We start from the raw sequence: 22,871 nt of genomic DNA, 5'->3' as shown, positions 1-22,871 counted from the left end.
TATTTCTCAGTCATGCAGGGGAGCATAGACAAATCTCTGTGCTGACTCTTTCAGTCATCATACAGATCCTCACTGTTTAGTACATTTGAATACTGTGTGTGGAGACGCTGCAACGTGTGCAAGTCGTCATTAAGTAGGGAGGGACAAGTGGATTTGTGTGTGTGCTCTAAATGTCCCGCATTCAATTATACTGCAGGACTATCATATCACAATACACATCATTGTAGGTCAGTGGGTTAAAAGGCAGTTGAGTAGCAATAGGCTGCTGAAAATCACAGGGGTTACTTTGTTTTTCGTCATGAGGCAGTGAGGGTAAGCTCAGTATCATTCATGAATGTGAGAAACAAAGAAGAAACAAAGGGATATTCGAATTTGTCATCTTATTAACGTGTACGTATGTACAATTATTTTGTTGTGTATATGAACTTTGTGACTTACTTTTTAACATCATGCTATGGGCAGTCTATGAAAATTAAGGAAATTAGCCTGTTTTTCAATCAAAATAATTGGACATATCGAGTGTTTTGGTAGCAACTGTACAGTACTGAACACAGTAACTTGTGTTCTGTACTGTTGAAGAATTATTTTTTTCAGTTTGTACTATATCATAGTTTCAATAGAAAAACTCCACTAATTTAATGTCTGTGAGGAAAAGAAACAAACACTGGTATTCTGATTGTTTTATCTACTTTCCTATCAAACATAGGAGAAAACTTCAAAAAGTGCAATTTGGATAAACTTCCAAGAATCACATCACCATGTTAGTCAAAAACTACCTTATTGAAAAACACCTCCGTCCACGTAAAAAATGCTAAATTAAATGCTTATCAAGAGCATGCCGAAAAAAAACAGGTGGAGATGTTGGAAAATGAGAAACCGCGAAACAATAACACAGCACAAACAAGGCTATTTTTCTTTTTAAATATACATTTTCATTTGCTTAAACATTTAAGTGTTTAAGCAAATGAAAAAGGCAAACTACATTAAAATAAAGCTACCGAAATACCCGTGTACGGATGGACAGAGCCTCATAATGAGGCTCTAAACATCTGAGCACTTGTCCAACATTTTGGGGGTGTAATAATCATGGTGATAGAGTAGGATAAAGTGAATAAATCTCAAGTCACAAAGGTGTAGACTGGTCCACAACCATCTAACAGCCACCGATCCTGAGGGAAAAATGAGTATCCCCAACTACTTGCGGGTTGTTGCTGGAGGTTGATGGCAGCTGCTGGGACAAAAATTGATAGAGTCCCAGTTACAGAGGCTTACAGACCAATCAGTGAGCCCCTGACAACTACCTGTCGCTAGGCAAAAAATGTGCATTCCCCAGTCAGTTGGCAAAAACCACCTTGTGGTTGCTTTGGTCACTAGCATATTCCTGCAGTAATTTAAATGGAACTGACAGACTTGTCTGCAAAAACTATCCAGTTGCTATCTGGGAAAAGTCGACACAAATTGGAAATGGAGATTTGCCTTCCAAGTAAAAGTTGCATCATTTGAAAAGTTGTACTTATTAAATAGGCAATTAGTATTTGCAGAGAAATGTGAAAAATTACAGGCATCTGTGCAACCAAAGCAATCGCTAGGAAGATTTAGTGAAGCACCTTTGCAGCCAATTTCATCCACCACCTGCCAGCAGCATCCAGAAACCAGTCGGGAAATACACATTTTTCCTACCACCCAGCTCTTGTATGATGTCCAATATACCACACAACTCTTGAGCAATGTGCACACATGACTACACATACTTTGTTGTACAGTGCAAACTTTCTGAGAACGAGCACAAACTGGAGCCAGTGAACTGATTTAATTACAAAGAGGAAACCACAGTGACAAAACAAGGACAGCTACGTACAGGAAGCAACTCTGATAGACGCATCATCACAGCTGCAACATGTCCAACAGAGTTACGACCAGGCGGCAGTGCAAAACTGCAGCTTCTTATTTATTTACTTTTATTTTTACCTTCCTGGTCACATCTGTAACAAGGCAAACATCAGCATGTTCTGGAGTGAAAACATGAGTATCTGTCAGAGGCCGTCTTGCCTCCTTTTTTTGTAAGATCTATGACAGTTATAACTTAAACATGACTGACAGCGCATGCCAGAGGGGAAGGGGAGAAAAATACAAACAGGAAAAACAAACCTTACACAAATATATAAAAATATGCCATTAGATTCATATCAACACTTGAGGACCATGGGTGCACTATTTACAGAAAAAAGGCAGTATGTACCAATATTTACAACAATAAAGACTCGGTTCACAAATGGGCATGAGGAGGTTTACATACATGTTGCTGACAGTTACAGTGATGGCGGGATTTTGATTATTTTTACTTCATATTTAAGACGTTAAGAAAGGATGTGTGTGAAGCAGTTCAGTTTCATTTTCACTGGGTTAAAATGTTCCTGCTGAAAATGTGATTATTCAATCATTTATACATGTGTGACTACTGAGGCAGTGTAAAAGTATACTGTTAAGGCGAAAGAAAACCTAAGTTTATGAAAAAGCTGTATTCAAACTTGCTGACCATGACCAAACTCTTTTCTTCGGAAGCTTGTTTCTGTCACACAAAACTAAAAGCCAGGTAGATCTAATTTAAAATTTTAAGCTATTGTATCAAAATTTCAGGTTATCTCAAACTTTCGAAATTACGCATCTCATAATTTCGACTTACAGACTCCATATCTCGAAATTTCAACTTTTGAGTAACTGTTTGTTCGTCTATTTTTGTTTTTCCCAGTGGCAGAAACAGGCTTCCGTACTTTAAAGCTTAGGAAAATAATTATGTTAGACCCCACATCATGAAAATACAGCAGAGACAGCGCACAGATGTTTTTCACTGTTGACCAATATGACTACCAACTCCTTTTCTGCAGGGATCTCTGACGCTCTAAAGCCAGCAAAAATACACAAAATTTTTATCTTGGGCAGTTCTTCACACAGACACACTAACATTAATCAGTTCTGTTGAACATAAAAAAAAAATTAATAAATGTCTGCTACCTCAAAGTTAGCGGAAACTGAAAATTTTAAACCGTTACCTTTTATTTTTCTTGTGAGAGTTACTTAAGTGTACCATAAACCATGACACCAGGATCACATTATATGATAAATGAGAAGTTAAAACCACAATCATGGGAAATAGTGAAGCAGGTATTAGCTGAAAAAACAAAAAACTGTTCGCTAGTTAACCTCTAAGCTCGCTGCTTTACTTTTTCATTTTTTATAAACTGACATAAACCCCGACACACTTTGTTTGGTATTAGCTTTCCGCAAAAACAGTGGTAGATGGGGTTTTTTTAAGCTAGCTTTTTCTTAACTTTTGTTCTCATAAACACACGAGATTATATAAATCTTTTTAGCTAACTCTCGACAGCAAACTGAATAAGTATACGTCCCAAAATGTTTAGCTAGTCGTTTAATTTTTGCTAACAGGCTACGGGAATTTTTCTCCAACAGAGGAACCAGAAAAAACCTCTTTTTAAAAAAATACTTTTCAACTGGATAACAGAGCGCTTAAGTAGCACTTTTTTACACTTTAACAGAAGCTCACTTGCTAGTTAGCAGCTATCACAAAGGCCAGCTAATCCTCTTAGCTGTTAGCCTATCTCTCACAGTGGATCCTCATGTATGGATGTGGGGGAAAGCTGAGGAGAAGTGCCCAGATGGCTGGTAAGGTGCAATGCAGTTAGGTTTGCTAGGCTTGGAGGGATCAAAGACAATCTCAGATTAACCCCAAAGCCTGGCTGGCGAGTGTGTGTGTGTGTGTGTGTGTGTGTGTGTGTGTGTGTGTGTGCATGGACAAGCTGTAGTCATGATTGGCTTCCACTGACATCTGCTATAAGATGAGGCAGAGCTGACTTTTCACCATTACTGTGCATGTGTAAGTGAAATGGCTTAACCTTTATCTCTCTGAAGGCACGTGCAGTTGCTCAGCATTTGTCCTTATCCTCCTTATTACAAGCATCTGGTTCTCCGGCAGCTACTGCTACCTGTCTGTGTGATGTGGTGTGTTTGAGGTGTATCCATGTACATTTTAGCGCTACATGTCCTGTAAAGAAAGTGCCACAATACACACAGTGGAGCTGGAAAAGAATGTAGGCATATTCTAGAAGTTGGCACTCAATCGTATGGAAGCTTGTTTGTGACACAGGAGAGATACGTCGAAATTTTGAGGTATTTAGTTATTATTAGGTAATACATCTCGAAATTTCAAGTTATTTCTGAGTAAGTCGAAATTTCAAGCCACGCAACTCGAAATTTCAAGTTAATAAATCAAAATTTCGATGCGCTAACTCAAAATTTTTCTTAAAGATGGCTGCGGAAACAAACTTCCATACAATCACGAGGTTGAGTGGCTGTGTTTTCAGTCTGCCTAAAAGCTGCTCTGAGATGCAGCGCAAAGGGAAATAATGCAAAACAGTGCAAGAACCCCGTCTTGTGAATCGTACCGAACCATGACCGGACTGTATCCCTACACCCCTCGTGTGCAGATCTGTCTCCTGGTAATCAATTTTGTTAACCGAGCCTCCTCGTTTTTAAACTCGAAAAGAAAAGTGGAAGCTACATCTTCTATAAATTAAGTGCTGTAAAAGGCGGTGCTAAAAATCAAAACCATAAATACTGTACATAACTATCTTCATCTGCTACCACAGCCTATCGTCATCTTTAAAGATCACCTGTCTCTCCTCGTGACAGAACGCTCCAAACACTGAAAATTTCACGGCAAAAGAAATCTTTTCAGATCCCTTAGTGTCAACACATTAACACACAAAAGGCTTTGGCATAGTTGCGTTAAGAAGGAATGTCTTCAATCTACTTTTTTTTTTTTTCCTCTACCAGTAGCGGGACACTGCTTCATCGACACTTCTGCCATCTTAAACAACAATTCAATATGTGGAAAAAAAAAGATAAATGTTGATGTGATTTCCTACAGAGAACACACGTGCTTTTCACAAATCTCTTGACTCACTGAGTGAAGGCCGTGCATGAATGTATGGGAGTATATGTGTTCAGTCTTGTTACATACCTCTACTGCCACATATTGCACTTAAATGATGCTTACTCTCCCTAAACAGGAGGAAAGATGATGTTAGCGGTAACATGTATTATCGATGGCAGTGGAATTGATGTTTGTCCTCCACTTCCTGACAAGATCAAACATTTAAAACTCTCCGATATGCTTAAAATCTAGCTGAAAAAATAAGGGCAAATTCATTATTCCAAATATCCATCAAACTACGGTCTGTGTTAATATCTTTCACTTTTGTTGAGTTTCTTTATAATCATTTATAGATGACTGGGAGGCGTTTTATGTGAAGCTCAAGTTAAGATGAAGTGTTTCGTTCCAAAAAACATAATTTCAAAGGACAAGCTCATGCTTCACCTGATTCATGCCAGAGTTTTTCATAAACGTCCACTTTCAGCCTCGTGTGCAGAGATTCTGCAGTATCCAAGTCGACTTTTCTTGTTTCTCATTGTCATTTTGAACATATGTCCATCTGTGATAGTTCAAGTCCCCCTTCTCCGTCTCCTTCTGGCTCCTTCAGTCTAAAGACACCTTTTTTTTTTGCTGACAATACTCGGCCGATGCCACAAACCGAAAAAGCACACACAGACATGCACATCATCAGAAACATTAACACGAGAAAACTGGATTTGAAGTGATCGTACTCATTAGGAAGTCCGGGGAGTCGACAGCCACGTTACGCACATAGAGACCAGCGGACCGAGCAGAAGAACGCAACAGCAACACCGAAAAGTGAGGAGTCTGATGGGGTTAAAGGACGAGGAGCTTGTGCGCTGATTTCAGCCAGAGGGAGGTTGGGTCAGGTCGGTAAAACTAACAGTTCGATTGTCTCAAACCCTCCAAAGCAAAAGGTGATTGGTGCTGTCATCCCGTCCCACTGTTTCACTGCTATTAGTCAGTCTGAAGTCCTCGTAACCATCGCCACCGGAAATGACTAGATGGTTGGTTTTCGGAGGGATGTGCGCAGAAGCTCGGCGACGTGCGGAGTCACGCCTCTGGAGACTTCCGTCAACTGCGCTGCTGTTCTGGGACTGATTGCCTAAAAGATGAAGATGAATTAATGAAAATGGGAGTTGAAAACCAGTTGGAATATTTCTGGAGCAAAATAGAAAAGATATGTACAAACCTAAAAGTCATTCTACACAAATGTCCAATTTTGGGTCTGCAAGATGTCTTAAAATTGATCTCTTAAGATAAATTTAAGCTTATTTAAACTCAGACATTTAACAAAGACATTTAAACTAAATTATCACGTAACTTGTTGACTTCATGTGCTCAAAAAATGATAGCATAATGTTTTAAAAAAACTTTTTTAAACATTTACTTAAAGATGTATGCAAGAGTCATTAAGTAAGTAACGGTCTGCTGTTACAAACCCATAAAGAAGGTAAAACCAGTGACAATTTTCATGAAATTTTCATGCTTTTTACAAAATGGCATTAAACCTCAGGGGCATTAAATCACATCTAAGTCATTTTGTCCTCATAAAATTACAGTATGCCATTTAATAATTCTTTTTTTCCCCTCTTACACTTCCCTAACAGTAAAATATGTCATACCAGCAACTTCAACTAAAAGCTTCTTATGAAATTACGAGACACATTTTGACAAATGAAGAGAGACACTGGACCTACTATGAGGAATTGATTGTTATTGCACACAAAACATAGTCCTTGTCCACTTTACGTGACTGTGGGGATGAGCACTTTTGTGGTGTTTAGATTTTTGATTAATTAATTTTAAAAATATATACATTTGATTTAAAAACAAATGTATGGCTACGAAAGGTGTAATTATTCAAATAACATAATGTTTTAATTTAACAAAGAAATAAATTAGAGAATGAGCCTTACTACATCAGTGATATGTACTAGTAAGAAATTTTTTTGATAATAAATGTCAAATAAAAGCAGCACCAACCTGTGGGGTCACTTGTATTAGGAGGGAAGTTCATGTCAAACCCTTCTGGTAGTTCGACTGACGTCAGGAACCGGACGTGGCCCGTGTGTCCGTGAGCTGAGCCCATTGGCACCAGGGGAAATTTCAGAGTCCCGGCCACAGTTCCTGAGCTCACTGCTGGGATCACCAGCGTAAGAACCACCCCTGGAACAAAACAGAAGCTCGAAGTAAGCGATTTGAACCAAACATACAAAAAACAATGTCAAATCGCACTCTAATTTTGATTTAATAGCAAATTCAAGTAAAAAATCTGGTTAATCCATTTAAACATGTTTTCTTACCTGCACTGGTGCCGATCCACAGCAGATCCTTACATGCTAGCAGGGCTGTGATTCTCAGACAGGCAGCTTTGTGCTGTCTGATGATCGCATCTGCACCTGAACAGGGACCAAACAAAGTCAGATTAATAACAAACAGTGGTCAGACACTGTTAAAGTTTAAAAATGACAAACAATTTGCATTAAAAAAAACTTTTTCTTTCCACTAGTTTGAAAAAGGAAAATGTTATAAAAAGAACTATAATACTACAAACAACTAAAACACATAAAAAGTCTTTCAGCATACCTGCAAGCATCTTGTGCACAGCTGGTGCCACGTCGACCTCTGTCAGGCTCTCCCAGGTCTGAGCGTGGTATAGTTTGACCTGCGCACTGCCCTGCAACGCCAGCCACACACCCTGACCGTACGCCACCATGCATGTCACGCACCGACTGCTGTCAGTGCCCACCTGGAACCAGTGCTGGGAGGAACAAAGAAAGAGACGGGGGTAAATTTTCTTCCGCGCCAGTGCTCCTGCTTGTCAGTCTCGTCAGCCTGGCCTTTTATTCCGATGTGAATCTAAAGCCTCCAGATTCTGACCTACAAAGCCAATGTTTCTCTGCTTCCCTCTCATCTATTCTTTCCACCTACCTCTTGTACTAGTGTAGTTGTGTTGATGATAAGGACTCTGTTCTGTGAGCCACACCACAGCTTCCCTCCTACAGGAACCATTTTGGTGACAGGACTTGTAGGTGTACCCAGAACTAACGTTTGAGAAGACTGAGGGTCCCAGAAACTACCTGCAAATCCAGATCAACAGAAACAGAGATTACTAAAGATGCAGGCCAAGAAAGTCAAGTGAAGACAGAAGTGGAATGATGTTGTGATCTAGGACAAATAAAAGTGCTGCATGCCAAAAGCTACAGCGTTTTCTTTTTCAGCCATTGCTTACTCCAGTCACGTCCACAGTTGAGCTTACCTGCTTCTCTCTGGTAAACAATCACCTCTCCATTTGCTAAGGACACAAACACTTTGTTGTCCAAATACCTGAATTAAGAAAAAAGGAAGGATGTGAAAAGGAAAAAAGGAGGTAAAGTAAAAACAGGATTTAGATGTAATCCAATGAGATCTAGCATTCCTGACCTTTGATGTTTTTGAACAATTCTCTATTACTTTAAAGTTAGCTAGGCAGACTCACAGTATACAGAGGATGGAAGCCGAGTGCTGCATCTTCATGCTGTTTTTACGGTTTCGGATGTTGTCTGAGGACTGGTACACGTGGATGCTAACAAAGGCAGCCACATAGGAAATTAGGTGAAAGCAGTACACCAACAAACAAACAAAGATAGCTTATCAAAATCGCTTGAGTACACAGGTCCAGTAATTCCACACACCATCCATCCTCCGTTCCCAGCCACACAGAGCTCTGGTAGGCCTCTGGGTCAATACTGAGCAGATCCTCCAGACTCGCCCGTGTAAAAGATCCTCGAGACGATCGGCGCATGGCACGACCATCCATCGGACTCTCTGCGTGGACGCGGCTTACACCACCGACCCCCAGCATCCCTTGAGAGCCATATGAGCTCGGCACTGGGAACTCCTGCTCCTCCTCACTGCTGGTGGTCTCTGTAGCCATGTCCTTGGAGCCTGGACCCTCGTCATCTTTGGGGTGAAGATGAGATTTGAAGGACTGGTAGAGACCGTGAGGGTGTAAATAAAGTGTGTGTGACCAGAGTGTTTACTCACTGCCGTAGCTGGACGATATGGTGGAGTGGCTGGCCTGACTCTGTAGGGTTGAAGAGGGACTGGGGGAATCTTCGTCGTCTGTGTCATCACTGTCAAATGGAACAAGCTCCGCCCCTGGTCCTGGATACAATCAATGCATTTTCACAAATTTCACAAAAGACCTTACGCAAGAAGAACATGAAATGATATAATTTAGAAAGCCACTAACTCACCTGTGGGTTGCTCTGTTAATTCTGGAGTTGACTGAGAAATGGATATGAGGAGCTGCTGCTGGGTGTGACCAGCTGCCACAGAGGTAGGTGCAAGAGGAGGCTCTGATCCACGCTCCCTGGGAAGCCAAGAGCGATTAGTTAGGATAAAGTCAGAAACAGACAGTAGCTGTCGTTAAATGCAAACTTGATCTTGTTTGTTTGGGTTTTTTTACTGAGATTAAAGATTTTGTGGGATCTAATATTGACTGGTATTTAAATTCTTCAACAGATTTAATGGAGCGGTATATAGGCTACTGTGCAAAGGTCCTGGGAAATAGAAGGTACTTGCAGGGATAGATGGACCCACAGCGTAGCAGGCAAAAACAGAGTTTGTACAATAAGCTTGAAAGTCAGTATTTGATAATATTTAAACCACATTTATTCTTTAACACAGCCTGAACTCTCTCAAGTAAGGTTTTTTGTAATGTCTTCAGGGATATTTCTCCAGGCATCTTTAAAAGCTCTTCTTTGGATGTTGGTTGCCCTTTTGTTCTGTTCTACGTCTCTGTGCCTCAATAATGCAAAGGTCCAGGCGCTGGGGAGGCCAATCCACGACTGTGTGGATTGGCCTCCCCACGAAAGTGTTGCATTGTGTGTACTTTCTATTCAGGTATGCTTTTACTATATTGGCAATGTGTTTGGGATCATTGTCATGCAGAAAAATGAACCTGTTGCCAATGAGAAGCTTTCCAGATGGTACTGCATGGTGGATCAAATCTGACAGTACTTTTGTGTTCATAATTCACAGATTGCTGTAGACACTGAATGTTGCACCTCTCCCCTCTTGATTTGAAGTTTTAAGACCTGTTGCCACTGATTTTTCAGACCAGGTCTTGTGTAATTACATGAAGAAGCCTTTCCTCCGTGTTTCCCTTTCTTAAGGATGGTTTCTTGACAGCCACCCTCCCCCTGAGACTATTTCTGATGATGCTTCAGTGAACAGTAGATGGATCAACTTTATTAATGATCATTACAAAGTAATATTATATGGCTGACTTTTAGCCCAGTTTATATGGTTAAAAAGAAACAAAAATAACTTTCTTTTTTGTAGAAAAACAGATCAGTGATACTGGAAAAAACTTTTCATGAAAGACCTTCAACATAGCATCATCAGATTTAACCTTCGGTAAATCAGAGACAGCCTGTCTAGCTGTGCACTCAGTCACATCCATGCATGTGTGTATGTGTGTGTGTGTGTGTGTGTGTGTGTGTGTGTACTGACCTTCCCTTAAGTCCCGGTACTGCAGCAATACAGATAATCCTGGCTGAGCAGACAGCGATACACGCCTCCACTGTGGGCTCATCTTTGATGTTCAGCAGACAAACCTGCAAAGGAAACATCAGCATCAGTCTACAGAATCCAAATTATGTTTTTCTTTTTGTTTCTTCCTCTTTGATCGGAGAACATGGAATAATCGCTCACCTGTCCCACGTATCCGTCACTGTTACACACCCACACTTCACATCCGCTGTCTGGACAGCTGTGGCTGGGAGAGGCGCATGAAAACTGGAGACAAACAGCAAAGTAATGAGTTCCTCTGTTCTGTGGATAAAAAAAAAAAGAGCGGCTTCACAGTAGATGCTTCACGCTGCTCTCACCTGCATTCCACTGCGGGTCTTCATAATGGGAATAGCCTTCAGGAACTCTGGGTCCCACTGGTCCTTATTCATAGCTAAACACATATGACACAAAAAAATTAGGCATATTTAGATCGAAGTAAGAACAATTATTTTTTTTTAAAGAAAGTCAAGCAAGACATGAAATCACCCACACCCAAATAATACTGTATCTCACTCTAAAACTTTTTTCCACTTACCTAATTTTTTCTTGGCCTCCTCGAAGGCCTGCTCGAAGCTGGAGCGAGCATCGGGTGTAGCAAACTCAAAAATGAAGCTCGTCTCTGCAGAAGCAGTGGTCAACTCCAGCTTCGTGGGCAGGAAGGTCACACTGAAGGCCAACGACTGTTTATCTGACAGCTCCCTGTGCACCGAGGCCATCAGATCCTTTATTACCTCGTCTAGGGGCTGAAAGAAAAGGAAGAAAGGGTAGAATTGAGTTTCAAAGTGATGCTGGAAACAACACAAACGCACAAAAGAGGACGAAAGAGATAAAAGATGAAACGCTCTATAAGGTCTTTTCTTTATGCCTGTGTAACAACCTGTATATAATTGAATATTGCAAAGAGGAGACTAGAAAGATCAAAAATAAACAAGTTTCCATGTGTCCAAGAAAAGTAGATGGGCAAAGAGAGAGAACGATGGAGTTCTTTGTCACTGCATCTTTCACAGCACCTGGTGTGGGAGGCTGAGGGTCTCAGCCAGTTTGCTGATCTGACCCAGCGTGCTGAGATCCTCATCTAACCGGCCAATCATCTTCTGGATACTGTCCTTATTTGTTGCCTGCGTGGAGCCTGAAAAATAAACAGCAAAAAGCAAATTCCACATTACTTCTCCAGGTGATTTTATACAAGAAACTACCAAACAACATAATTATTTTGGTTCTGTGTGTGTTTCAGTGGTAGATATGACTTAAAGATGCATGTTTTACACAAATTGCAGCATAAGTCTTACTTTTCACCACCTCCACATCCTCCAGGGGAAGTTTCCACAAAAACTTGTATTTACTTGAAGTATCAATCACGCTGGCAGCAGAGTATCTGAGGAGGGATGAAGGGAAAAACAGGAAAGATGTAATCGAGAAAGAAAAGTGAGCATCTCTGGTGTACATATTGTTTAACACCAGAGGGCAGTATGGTTTAGGAACTGTGCTCTGATGGCCTGTGTGCATTACATACAGGCTCATGGAGCTGCGTCTTAATGAGCCAGACTTCCTCTTGAGAGTGGTGCAGATGATCAGATCACTGAAGAGGAAGAGGGAACGATCCTTCTTTCCACCCACTGTCTTCTACAGAGAGAGACAGGAACACAAATACAGGGTTAGAAAAATGTAACCTTCACAAAAGGATCACACCTTATAATATAGTACAGCTTTATAATATAATTCTACAAGTGTTTCTTACCGCCTCCATGACTATTTCTTGTCTCAAGAACTTCCTCTGGGGGTTTAGAATCTGAGACAAACACACATATAAGGAGGTTATTGTTTTATTTTATTGTTTTTATTGTTTATGCTGGGTGAAAGCGGCTTTAGAAAAAATATAATGCTCAGACAACAAAGCTAAAATCAGCAGAGGTAAGCAAATATCTCACGTGCTCGACTCCTTCTATGTGTGCCTCAATCTCCTGGATGACCCTGGCTTCCCTCTCTGCCTCCTCAGCAGAGCGTCTTCCTTTATTGATCTTCTCCGCCAGTCGTTTAATGTCCCTCTGGGCGTCCAATAAGTACGGGTGGTCTGGGTGATCCTCTGGAGTGTGCTTGAGCAAATCCTTGAACAAACAACAGCACATTCATCTCCGTTTAAATGGGCTTTCCATCACTAAACAGTCTGAATAACTTTCACGGCAGGCTCATAGTTCGATTTTGAAATCACTCACCTTAACTAGCAGCTCGTATCGAGGAATCCTCTGCACCGGCTTGATCATCAGATCTCCCAGAGCCTGCTTCTCCTTGTTCTCACGCATGTTTTGCTGTTAGATTGAAAGAAGGTGGGCAATGAAGACAAAGTGAATGATATAAGAACCACCAGTATCAGAGGCTCTACAGCTGGCTCAATCCTGTAATTCACATCTCTACCACAAGATGGTGAAGTGGTTCCACAGCAGCTGCTCATGCGGTCAACTACCTAGCCTGACCTGTCTCCCCAATGTGATGTTTGTGTATTGTATGTATGGTCGGCAAGGTATCATCTATCTGAATTGCCCCTTGGGGATAAATAAAGTCTCTCTGACTCTGACCCTGCCTGCCGTAAAGCTGGATGATGGTTATAAAATATTAAAAAAATGAGAACACTGAAAGCAACACATAACTTAAAGCTTAAAGCTACATTTTTGTCACTAACAAAAAGCTGGGAGTGGACAAGCTCGCATCATTACTATGTATAAAAGAAGTTTTTCTAATCTAACACTCACCTCCAGAAACTTGTGAAACGCTGGCTTGGCCTCCTTGGCAATCCTCACAGCATCTTTAGCATTGAGGAAGTTGTCAATGTATGCAGAGTACATGTTAGCTAGTGCTTCTTTGGAGAACTAGAGAGAGAGGAAAAAGATGACATTTCAGTTAGTTTGTGCACTGAGACTGAGGGCTTACTTGTGGTTCCTAGAGTATTTAAAAGTGGAATAAGAGGCAGAGCCTTCAGCTTTCAGCTCCTAGTTTGGATTCAGGAGACAGACACCTTCTCTACTTTTAAGATTAGACTTAAAAATGTCTTTTTTGATAAAGCTTATAGTTAGGGCTGGATCAGGCGACCCTGAATGCTTCCTTAGGTATGCTGCAATAGGTCTAAGCTGCTGGGGGCTTCCCACAATGCACTGAGCCCTGCTGGTTCAATAGAGGGTCATATAATTGTTGGGGTCTTCTTACAATATAAAGCAGCTTGAGGCGACTGCTGTGGTGATTTTTGTGAAACACAGACACCACAGTCTTGTTCAATTTCTTGCAAAGCAAAATATACAATTCCAGTATAAACCAGCTACACTTAAGAGGTTTAAATAATCAGGGAAGACAACAACAGAACAAACGGCATATAAGATCAAACTATTTTACTATTTTTATTCCAAAACTAAGCCACACAAAGAAGCCTTCACGTTAGTGGATTTCCACCCGATTTAAGTGGCAGTAAAAAAAAAAAAAGGAAGAAAAGAAGAAGAAATCTGAGGATGCAGTCCTCTCTCTCTCTCTGTCTCACAACAGAAATGCGCAGATTGAGATGAATCACCCTGACCTGCTTTCTTGTCACAAATAAAAGGGTAGAAGACACAGCAGTCGGGGACACGAGCAGAGAGAGAACCACAATGTGGTGCTGTATTTAACGTCACTGAGTCATCATCTTTCTGCCCTTTGATGAAATGGACTGACTTCCGGTTTCCCTGTCCTTAGCATCCGCCTCTCAGTAACAAGTCTGACAAATAAAATCTGAGCAGGATGAGCAAGATTAGTTACACGGGGAGAAACAAATGGAAGAAAGATTAAGAATGAAATCTGGTTAAACATTCTTTCCTTACCCTGTAAATAAACTGAATGTGTTAACCTTCGAATATTAGAGCACTCCCAAAAAACCCAACTGATATTTGCACCCATAATGACCTGTAATGACGGCTGAATGTGCATATATTATATTCTAAAAACAAAAAGCAAAAAAAATACAGTTATGAAAACATGAATCTACTTTTTATGAAACTGTCGTGTCAGTGTTGTGCCTGATAAGGTCATTGTTTACTATTATTTTCCTGTGTGTCTCCGCTGTTTGTTTGCTATTAAAATGGGATCACTGTAACGTCCGGGATTTTATGGATTGACAAAATGAACTTTGAACCCCTGCTGACTTTGTCTGTCATAACAAATGCTCCCGGATGGCTGCGTAACACACAGCATTAAGCCCTGCGCTTCATGCTTTATCCCAGACAAAGTCTAATGAGTTTTGTTTAATAAATCTTATTCATCTCAACTTATCATTATATTATAAACAAAACACCTCATGTAAGACTCTTTTTCTGATATCTATGAAACATATAATCAACTCGGACAAACAACGAGAGAGAAAATATCATGCCCCGTGTGAGGCTCGAACTCACGACCTTCAGATTATGAGACTGACGCGCTGCCTACTGCGCCAACGAGGCCTGTAGCACTAGTGACCGCTGCCGCTTTAAGAGCGGGAGAGAGGGCGGGAAAGGGTGGGGGAGGGGTCCTCACTCTGAGCGTTGCAACAGTTTTAGCTAGAAAGGCACACACTGTTTTCAGTGTTAGCTTTTTATTACTGTTGTTGCATTTCTTACACCCTCATTTTAAGGAACATCTACTCTAAACAGACAGGAAAAATTAATAATTGAGTTTATTTAATTTTGTGATTCATTTCTCGATCTGCTTTACTACTAAACATCCAGTATTTGTTCCCCCTACTGTGGGAACAAATACTGGCATTCGAGTACCTTTGGTGATGAATTTAGTGAAAATCTCTTAGCCTGGATTTAAAATCCTTTCCTTTTCTTTATTCTTAGAAAACTCAAATCTGACATTTAGCCCAGCACTGAAGCTCTGGAGCACTTTTTTTTTTCTTTGGGAGCCACACTTGGGTCATGGGAAGTTTTAAATGGGTCAACATGCGGTCACTGGAAAAACAAAATATGAAACTAGTGTTGCCAACTATAGACCATCTTTCAATAAAAACAGTTTCCCCTCACTCGAAGTTTGTTTATTCATTCAAGCTCATGTCTACAGGAAAGTAAATGTCGTATGAGTCATGTCTGCACAGATGCTTCACTTCTGCCCCTACTTTTGCAAATAATAGCGTCCACAGAAACACCGTACACGGTATCTTTTTCATCAACATAAAGGTTTCACTTTACAGATGAAGAGGTGTAACTTTTAGTGGTTTCTTTGTTTTTTTAGTTGTGGACCAATTCTAACTAATTCAAAATTCAGTGGGATAGTGGTTAAAACTGTAGGATGTTCCATGTCTTTCTCATGCACAGCTTTATTGGAACACATGAAGGGACTTCTTGTTTACAATCAAGATAAAGTTTTTGAATATGCTAAAATATAACAATCTTCCAATACAAAGGCAGTATTGGTACCAGGACCAAAACAGTAGAAGTCGACTAAAAAGAACTCGCCAATGGTAAATTGGGAAGCTTTTAAGTTTTCGTTAACGGGCATGTCCATGGCAGAATGATCATTCATCACAGGGTGTGAAATTGTTAGATACATTGTTCAGTCTTATCTCAACATGTCACATGCTTGAGATCAGTCTGAGTCTGGAGACAGCTAATGTGTCAGCATTTAGTCATGCTCATAGCACCACCTAGTGGCAACAGGAAATCTTCATTAAGCAATAAACATCATCCCACGTACATGAAATTTTCACTGTGGGTTCCACACATGATACACCACGCACCATGACATATAATAAGTGGGTCTTCTCCAACATGGTCATTACTTAATGGCAGTTTCCTAGATTAAAGTTACAGTTTTAAAGCTGTTCGTGTTCAGTGATGCCATTGTAGATTGCTATCTTAGGGTAGGTGGAGCTGCTCCAACTTCCTAAACGGGAAATCCAAGTTGAGGGGGTGTTCCAGATTCAAATGCCAACTGAGAACTCCGAAAATCGGACTTTTGACTTATTCTAGAATACAGCATAAGTGGGGACCTCTAATGCCACCTAGTGTGCACAGGAAGTGACAAGTAACTTGTTTGTTCAACAGACAATTAGAGTAAAGCTAGCACACCGAAATGACTGCAGGAAACGCCTAATCTGCAGAACAACCCTGTGTGACGGCACACCTCAACGTGCACCGAGGTGTGAGGGCCATTTCTTCACTGCTTGCAGTTTAAGCTAAAACTTTAAACTGAAGAAGCAACCTCATCTGAGGCTCATGCCACAAAACAAAATTGTGATTAAAGATTTGGGTGGGTCACAGTGAAGGTGTTCTGATAGTCCAACATGTTCTTAAGACCCGTGTGTGTTGATGATGGCCCAGATATCTTATGTTCTCATCTGTTAAGAAGCTGCATGTGTCCTCTTTGACTTATTGCCATATCTACTTACCGACTGGATAAGAAGGTGTCCAACGGTCTTCCTGTCGTGCCACTGGCTCACGCAGCCGGAGACCTGCTCCAGGAACTGTTCGTGGTGCTCCAGGATCTCTGGGATTTGGTAGAACATCTCGTCCACCAGCAGGGGGTCCACTATAGAGCCGCTGTCCGGCTGTTTGAGAGGACGCATGTAGCCCTGAGGAGAGAGAATCACCAGCTGATGAGCAAGCAGATCATATAAATGTGTTTGACATAAGCTAATAAGGTTGGGTAACTGTGTTTGTCTTTTTAAGAAAGTATTGCAATCGATTTTAGACTTTTTCATTGCACTAGTTACTTTATCAGCCAAAAACAATGAAGAGGAGACAACGCGAAGGAGGCCAGTTTAACTCATCAAATCCATTTAGGAGAGCTTATATCAAGCTTGCCTCTCAAAACCAGTGAACAATAAGTCCAGTGGTAATCCCTCAGTTTATGTCTGTTAGTGTTACTGGCACAGTAACAATAGTAAGTGTGTTTTCTCAAACTGATGTCACGTTCTATATCAATCTGCCACTGCTTTCACACGTGATCAGTGGACTAATTAAAAATTTAAACAGTTGCCTAAGCATGACATAAATCTTTCCTCTCACCTCAGCGGGTAAACGTATGAACCCATTAAATCTCGGGTGAGCGATCTTATAAAATTGGCAGAGGCCTGCACTCTCTCAGCACCCTTCTATTTTTAATAAGAAGTGTATAAAACTTCCAAGAAAGCCAACATCTGTCGAGTGCCTGTTTTGATATGTAAAGTCTGAATTATAAACAGGCAAAAGTTTGCTGTGACAAAATTTACCCTTGTAAACCTGTTTTTCTCTGAACCCTGCCAGAGTATAAACACTAAGACCGGTGTTTCCCAGAAGCCACACGTATAAAAAAGGACTGCAGTCTTACTGCTTGTAATAATTTTGTTAAAAAAAAAATCAACTTCTTAATACTGTGTTCCACTTTTAGTCTGCATATATGTTCATCAAAATGCAGTGGATGCCATAAATAGGACCGGGGACAAGTGCATGTCTGCTGTCCAGGACCCTTTTTAACTGTGGTAAATGTAAATGCTATAAATATCAAAACAGGCTCTCTATCCAAGCAGGCTGTTTCATCATAGTCTGCGATTTTGTCAGGTGTGCAGTAGATTTAGAGCAAAAACTGTTCATGTCAGGGGTGTCAAACATAAGGCCCGGGGGCCAGAATCAGCCCGGCAGGGACAACAATCCATCCCACTAGATGGCTTTGTGAAAGTGCGAAGTAAGACAAATTTTGGACCTTTAATTGCATTTTCATAAATTTTACAGCTGATAAAGATCTCCACCCCAAGGCCATTCATGTCACACCAAAGTAAGTGAGTAATAGATAATTAAATGATAGGAAAAAACCAGAAATTTGCCTATGTACTATAGAAACTTCTTCTTTTGTACTATCTGTACACAGTAAAATAAAGAAATACACAAATAAATAAACGAAATAGGACATTTTCTTTGAATTAACAAACAAAAGTTCACTTTATAATTGCAGGACAGTCCAACAAGCCACTAGAACATTTTCTGTAATTTTACACATTATTTCTTAAAATTTAAGCCCTAAGAGTCACGCTAAAAGAGTTCTTTCATTTTTTACAAAATATGTGTTTACAAGAATTTTGCAGCTGTATGCTTAAAGCAGCTGAAATCTTCATCTTCATGCACTCTAAAAGCAATCTCTTTACTGCAAAAACAGCCACTGCTCAAAACAGCTGACGTCTGGCAATTCATTCCTCACACCACGCCACCCACATTATCTGATGAATGAAAGCTGCATTCACAAATGAGCAAAAACACCAAGAGAAAGACAAAAGATAAACGCGTTAATAAACACAAGTCAAACCTGCACATGTCTACACAGTATGCCTGGTTACAGCATTACTGATCCCTGATATCTCAATCTTGGATCGAGGCTGATATGAGCACATATTTCATGAACACTGTGACCAGTACGGGGTAAACACAGAATAAACACAGTCGACACAGACGCCACATTAACAAACTGATTAAACTGGGTTTTGCCATCACATGTTGTCTTCACTTTGTCCTTTGTTCTTATTCTGTGTAGATCAAACAGTTTTGCTTTCGACAAGCTCGACTCGGACTCAGAGACGCTCACACTGTGATCGCGTTAAACTTTGAAATTTGGAAACTCAATTAACTCTGCAAATTTGGGAGCAATAGGGTTGAATCTGTCTGAGTTCGTTTCAAAGTCCACTAAGCTGTGAATGCTGCACTGACGAACTGCATGACACATTTCACGTTTAATTCAATCTCTTGGATGAAACATCTGTACTAAAGAAAACTGATTGAGTTCCTTTATCCATTTTTCTTGGAAATGTGTTACATAACAAATCAGTAACTACCTGGAATTGCGAACGTTATGTCACAGGAAAGCACTTGAGTTTCGACGAACTCTTTCCTCTCTGTATTTAGATAGTCTCACGTACAGTATGGCAGCAGTGAAGTGGGAAGACAGACATGCACATTGATGGAAAAACTCCAGAATCAACTTGAATGAACTGTGTGGCAACATTTGTCTTTGTGACATGGCCCAGTTACACCATTAGCCACCATTACACCATTACTATATCCATGTTAATTTAATTTCTCCTTTGTGTGTCTTTGAAAATCTTGTTGATGTCAGAAGACGTCGGCCAGACTGTTTCAAGATGACAGGAAGGACACAATAACTCAAATAACCACTGGTTACAACCAAGATATGGAGAAAAACATCTCTGAATCTGCAGATGGGCAGCAGCAGAAGACCACACTGGATGCCGCTTCTGTCAGCTGAGAACAGGAATTCACTCAATGGTAGGGTTAGAAATTGGTATAAACAACATGAAGGGATGCCTACGTCCTGCCTTGTAAAGGTTCAGGCTGGTGCTGATGGTGTAATGGTGTGGTGGATATTTTCTTACCACACTTTGGTGTCCTGAGCATCATTAAAAAGCAACAGCCTACATGAGTATTGCTACTGACCATGCAACCAGGAAAATGAGCATAATGGCGCTCTCTTAAAGGACTAGGTGTTTAACTGTTTAGACTGTTAAAACCACTGTTATTAGTTCAGCTTTACTAAACACAAAGTACTTTCTGATTCAAAATCGTCTTAGTTATATGGCAGAAGCTTGTATTATTCACAGAGCGCTTCACCAAAAGTCCCTCAAGAGAAACCCAAAAGAGTCCGATTTCAACTTTGGATAGCGCTGCTTAAGAACCGTCTCAGCTGAACTAAATCTGACACCCTCCATCAAGGATCTGCACTTATACACCAGTCACCGTGGTAACAATTACTTTCCCTGTGTCGTCATGGGAACACGGCCTGGGTTTATTCACTTTGTGGCCACACATACGCACAGAAACACACACACACACACAGAGTCAAAGTCAGCGTGTGCGCATGTGAGCGAACATTTTGTAAAAATGCAGACGCATGCATACTGTTCACCCGCACACAGCGAACAGCGACAGGTTACACAACAGGGCGCCAAAGTGAGTGTGAGAATGTTTGGGAATGTGTTAACCAGACAGAGGGATGTGGCTAAGATTTGGGGTAAAGGTTAGTCAGCTATTAGAGCACAGACAGGTGTAGGATACAGAAGCGTGGGTGTGTGTGGCAGATAATGCTGATGACAGTGGGATGTGACGGGGTTAACAGATTAGCCTAACAGGATGAATGAGAATAAGTGGATTACATAACATCTACAGTTATTCATGTCCTCAGCAATCTGTATTTTTTAGTTATTCTGCGTGTCTACCTGCGAATAAGACTCATTTATATGAAGAGCTATGTAAGAGAGCATGTGCAGTTATGTGTGTCTGTGTGTGTTACATTACCTGAATGAGAGTACGCAGTGACTCCACATATGACTGCTCTGTGTCTAAGAGGGTCATCATGACATGCTTCCTCATATCCTGTGAAGACAGAAGAATAGGAAAGAAATATAAGGTCACTTAATGTTTGTAGGGTCATCTAGGCCATATTTAATGCTCCTTTATGTCATGGACAAACCATTTGGTGTGACTGACGTAGAAATATACACACAGAAACACATGTAACACTGTAAAAATATCATGGTGGTGTTTTATGCTCACCTGCCCATGCGATTGCAGATGGAAAATAGCTATTAGCTAAATCTAATACAATATAATGCATTCTCCTAATTTTTTTTTTTTTTTTTTTTTACAGGGTCCCTTTTAAGTAAAAATAAACTAGAATTCAAAAGGCCAAGTAAAACATGTGTACCAGGTACAGCAAATACAACTGAATCTTGATATGGAGGATCAGAAAGCACTGTGAGCTTTTAAAGGCCGTGTAAAGCCTAAAAACACTAAGTTCGGTTTCACATGATTTCTTTTTACTTGGAAATTTTACACAGGATACAAAATTTGAAATGGGGTAAATTTTAAATCAGTAAATACAGAGGTGGAAAATGAGAAAGAACGTCAAATGCAAAAAGAGCACATACACTGCCAAAAAAAAACAAAAAAACAAAGTCTCCACCTAGATTTAGCTAAGCTTATCATAGAGTGATTCATATGTTTTGTCTGGCAACAAGTTATTCAACCCCAACTGATGCAGCGAGTAGCTTCTCATGCTGGAAAACATGCCCTGCAGTCGTGGAATTAAGGTTTCTCAGTTTCAGACGGGTCAGCAAGTTTGCTGAAACTGCTAAAACTAGGTTGAAGACCCTCCATTGCAGAATTAAAACCTGGACAGATAGTGGTGAGCCTTCTCCAAGGAAGAAATGTAGTAAGGAAAAAAAATCCTGATCCTTTCACCAACTTGTGAAATTAAATCACTGAAAAAGCTGTTCAGCCTTAAGAGAACCACTTATCAGTGAGGACAATTGGGGGGGTAAGAAGCTTTCAATTCGCTAGGAAGAAGAAAGGTTGGACTCTGGATCAGTGGAAAAAGGTCATGAGGTCTGATTAGTTCAGATTTTCCTTCTTCCAGGGTGATGGGCTCATCGGGGTTAGTAAAGACGTGGATGATAAGGCACCCATCGTGCCGAGTGTCTACCATACGCTCCCCTTGAGGAGTTGCTTTAGTAGAGCAGATCTAGACTGTTGTGACATTGGCAAGCTTAAAGAAATATTTAAATCTGTGAATTTATGGTCTGCTGTGAAACCTCTTATGAACCTCTTATTCACATTTATTTCTTTGCATCGTTCTTTCTGATCCTCTGAAAGTTCACGCTTCAAAAGTAGTCCCTGAACCAGCGAGGTCAGAGCTGCTGCACTCAAACTCAGAAATGATCCTCAAAAGCAGAACAACGCGGGCACAAAGAAAGCGAGTGAGCTCTGTTTTGCTCTGCAAAGAAACAGCATTTTAATAGGAAATGGAAATTTAATGTTGTTGACATTTAAAGCAGGAGACTCCCAGCAGTCTGTAAAGTAAAAAGATCCCAAGACAGCGGGGTGGATTATGACCAAGCAAGAGAAATATCACTCAGCCTGTAAGTTATATGGTAATAAATACCATCGTTTTTCAGTGCTGATGTGCGCCATCGTCAAAAATATCCACAAACAAAAACAACCAGCGGTTCTTTTTGTGCTTCGATAATGGACCTTTTGTCTTTCTGGCATTTTAAATCTACATTTTCTATCTCTGCACGCCTTCTCTCCAACACCGCCGACGGAACACTTAAACTGGAATCACAATCACTGTTGTCGTCCTAGGTTTATCTGATTTCACTTATCTGTTACTCTCAAGAAGTAAATAGAAAACTCAGTGGCAGGAGCTCTATATTTTTTAAGCTTTTCATTGAAATCTTATATCTCCATGGTCAGGAGGCATTGTGAGGCGTCACCGGGGCTAGGAAGTCCACACAAGCATGGCTCGTTCATGCTATAATGACTCATGCTAGTTTAAAAAAAAATTTAAAAAGTAGTTCATGTGA

The 22,871-nt window shown here is 40.6% G+C and overlaps 1 protein-coding gene and 1 non-coding gene across 2 annotated transcripts in view; both read right to left on the bottom strand.

Annotated features, from left to right (window-relative positions):
- Positions 1–1,795: 1,795 nt before the first annotated feature.
- arhgef17 (Rho guanine nucleotide exchange factor (GEF) 17) overlaps positions 1,796–22,871 on the bottom strand; it is a 66,028-nt gene continuing 44,952 nt past the window's right edge. Inside the window, exons 3-25 of the mRNA XM_019345082.2 lie at positions 20,806–20,883; positions 16,917–17,099; positions 13,282–13,398; positions 12,748–12,840; positions 12,463–12,639; positions 12,273–12,323; positions 12,048–12,157; positions 11,824–11,909; positions 11,545–11,663; positions 11,070–11,277; positions 10,852–10,925; positions 10,676–10,759; positions 10,475–10,578; positions 9,214–9,329; positions 9,002–9,121; positions 8,650–8,917; positions 8,454–8,540; positions 8,235–8,302; positions 7,907–8,055; positions 7,562–7,736; positions 7,279–7,374; positions 6,959–7,141; positions 1,796–6,077 (exon numbers count right to left, since the gene is read on the bottom strand). Of these exons, the coding sequence (XP_019200627.1) occupies positions 5,869–6,077; positions 6,959–7,141; positions 7,279–7,374; positions 7,562–7,736; positions 7,907–8,055; positions 8,235–8,302; positions 8,454–8,540; positions 8,650–8,917; positions 9,002–9,121; positions 9,214–9,329; positions 10,475–10,578; positions 10,676–10,759; positions 10,852–10,925; positions 11,070–11,277; positions 11,545–11,663; positions 11,824–11,909; positions 12,048–12,157; positions 12,273–12,323; positions 12,463–12,639; positions 12,748–12,840; positions 13,282–13,398; positions 16,917–17,099; positions 20,806–20,883 (2,955 nt within the window). The 3' untranslated portion in view covers positions 1,796–5,868. The remainder of the gene's footprint in view (positions 6,078–6,958; positions 7,142–7,278; positions 7,375–7,561; positions 7,737–7,906; positions 8,056–8,234; positions 8,303–8,453; positions 8,541–8,649; positions 8,918–9,001; positions 9,122–9,213; positions 9,330–10,474; positions 10,579–10,675; positions 10,760–10,851; positions 10,926–11,069; positions 11,278–11,544; positions 11,664–11,823; positions 11,910–12,047; positions 12,158–12,272; positions 12,324–12,462; positions 12,640–12,747; positions 12,841–13,281; positions 13,399–16,916; positions 17,100–20,805; positions 20,884–22,871) is intronic.
- Positions 14,919–14,991, bottom strand: trnam-cau (transfer RNA methionine (anticodon CAU)). Its single transcript has one exon. It is a non-coding gene; the product is annotated as a tRNA-Met (tRNA).

This window comes from Oreochromis niloticus, linkage group LG14 (assembly GCF_001858045.2).
Source record: "Oreochromis niloticus isolate F11D_XX linkage group LG14, O_niloticus_UMD_NMBU, whole genome shotgun sequence".
Lineage (NCBI taxonomy): Eukaryota > Metazoa > Chordata > Actinopteri > Cichliformes > Cichlidae > Oreochromis > Oreochromis niloticus.
The sequence above is the reverse complement of the archived record's forward strand: the minus strand, read 5'-3'. Positions and strand labels throughout refer to the sequence as shown.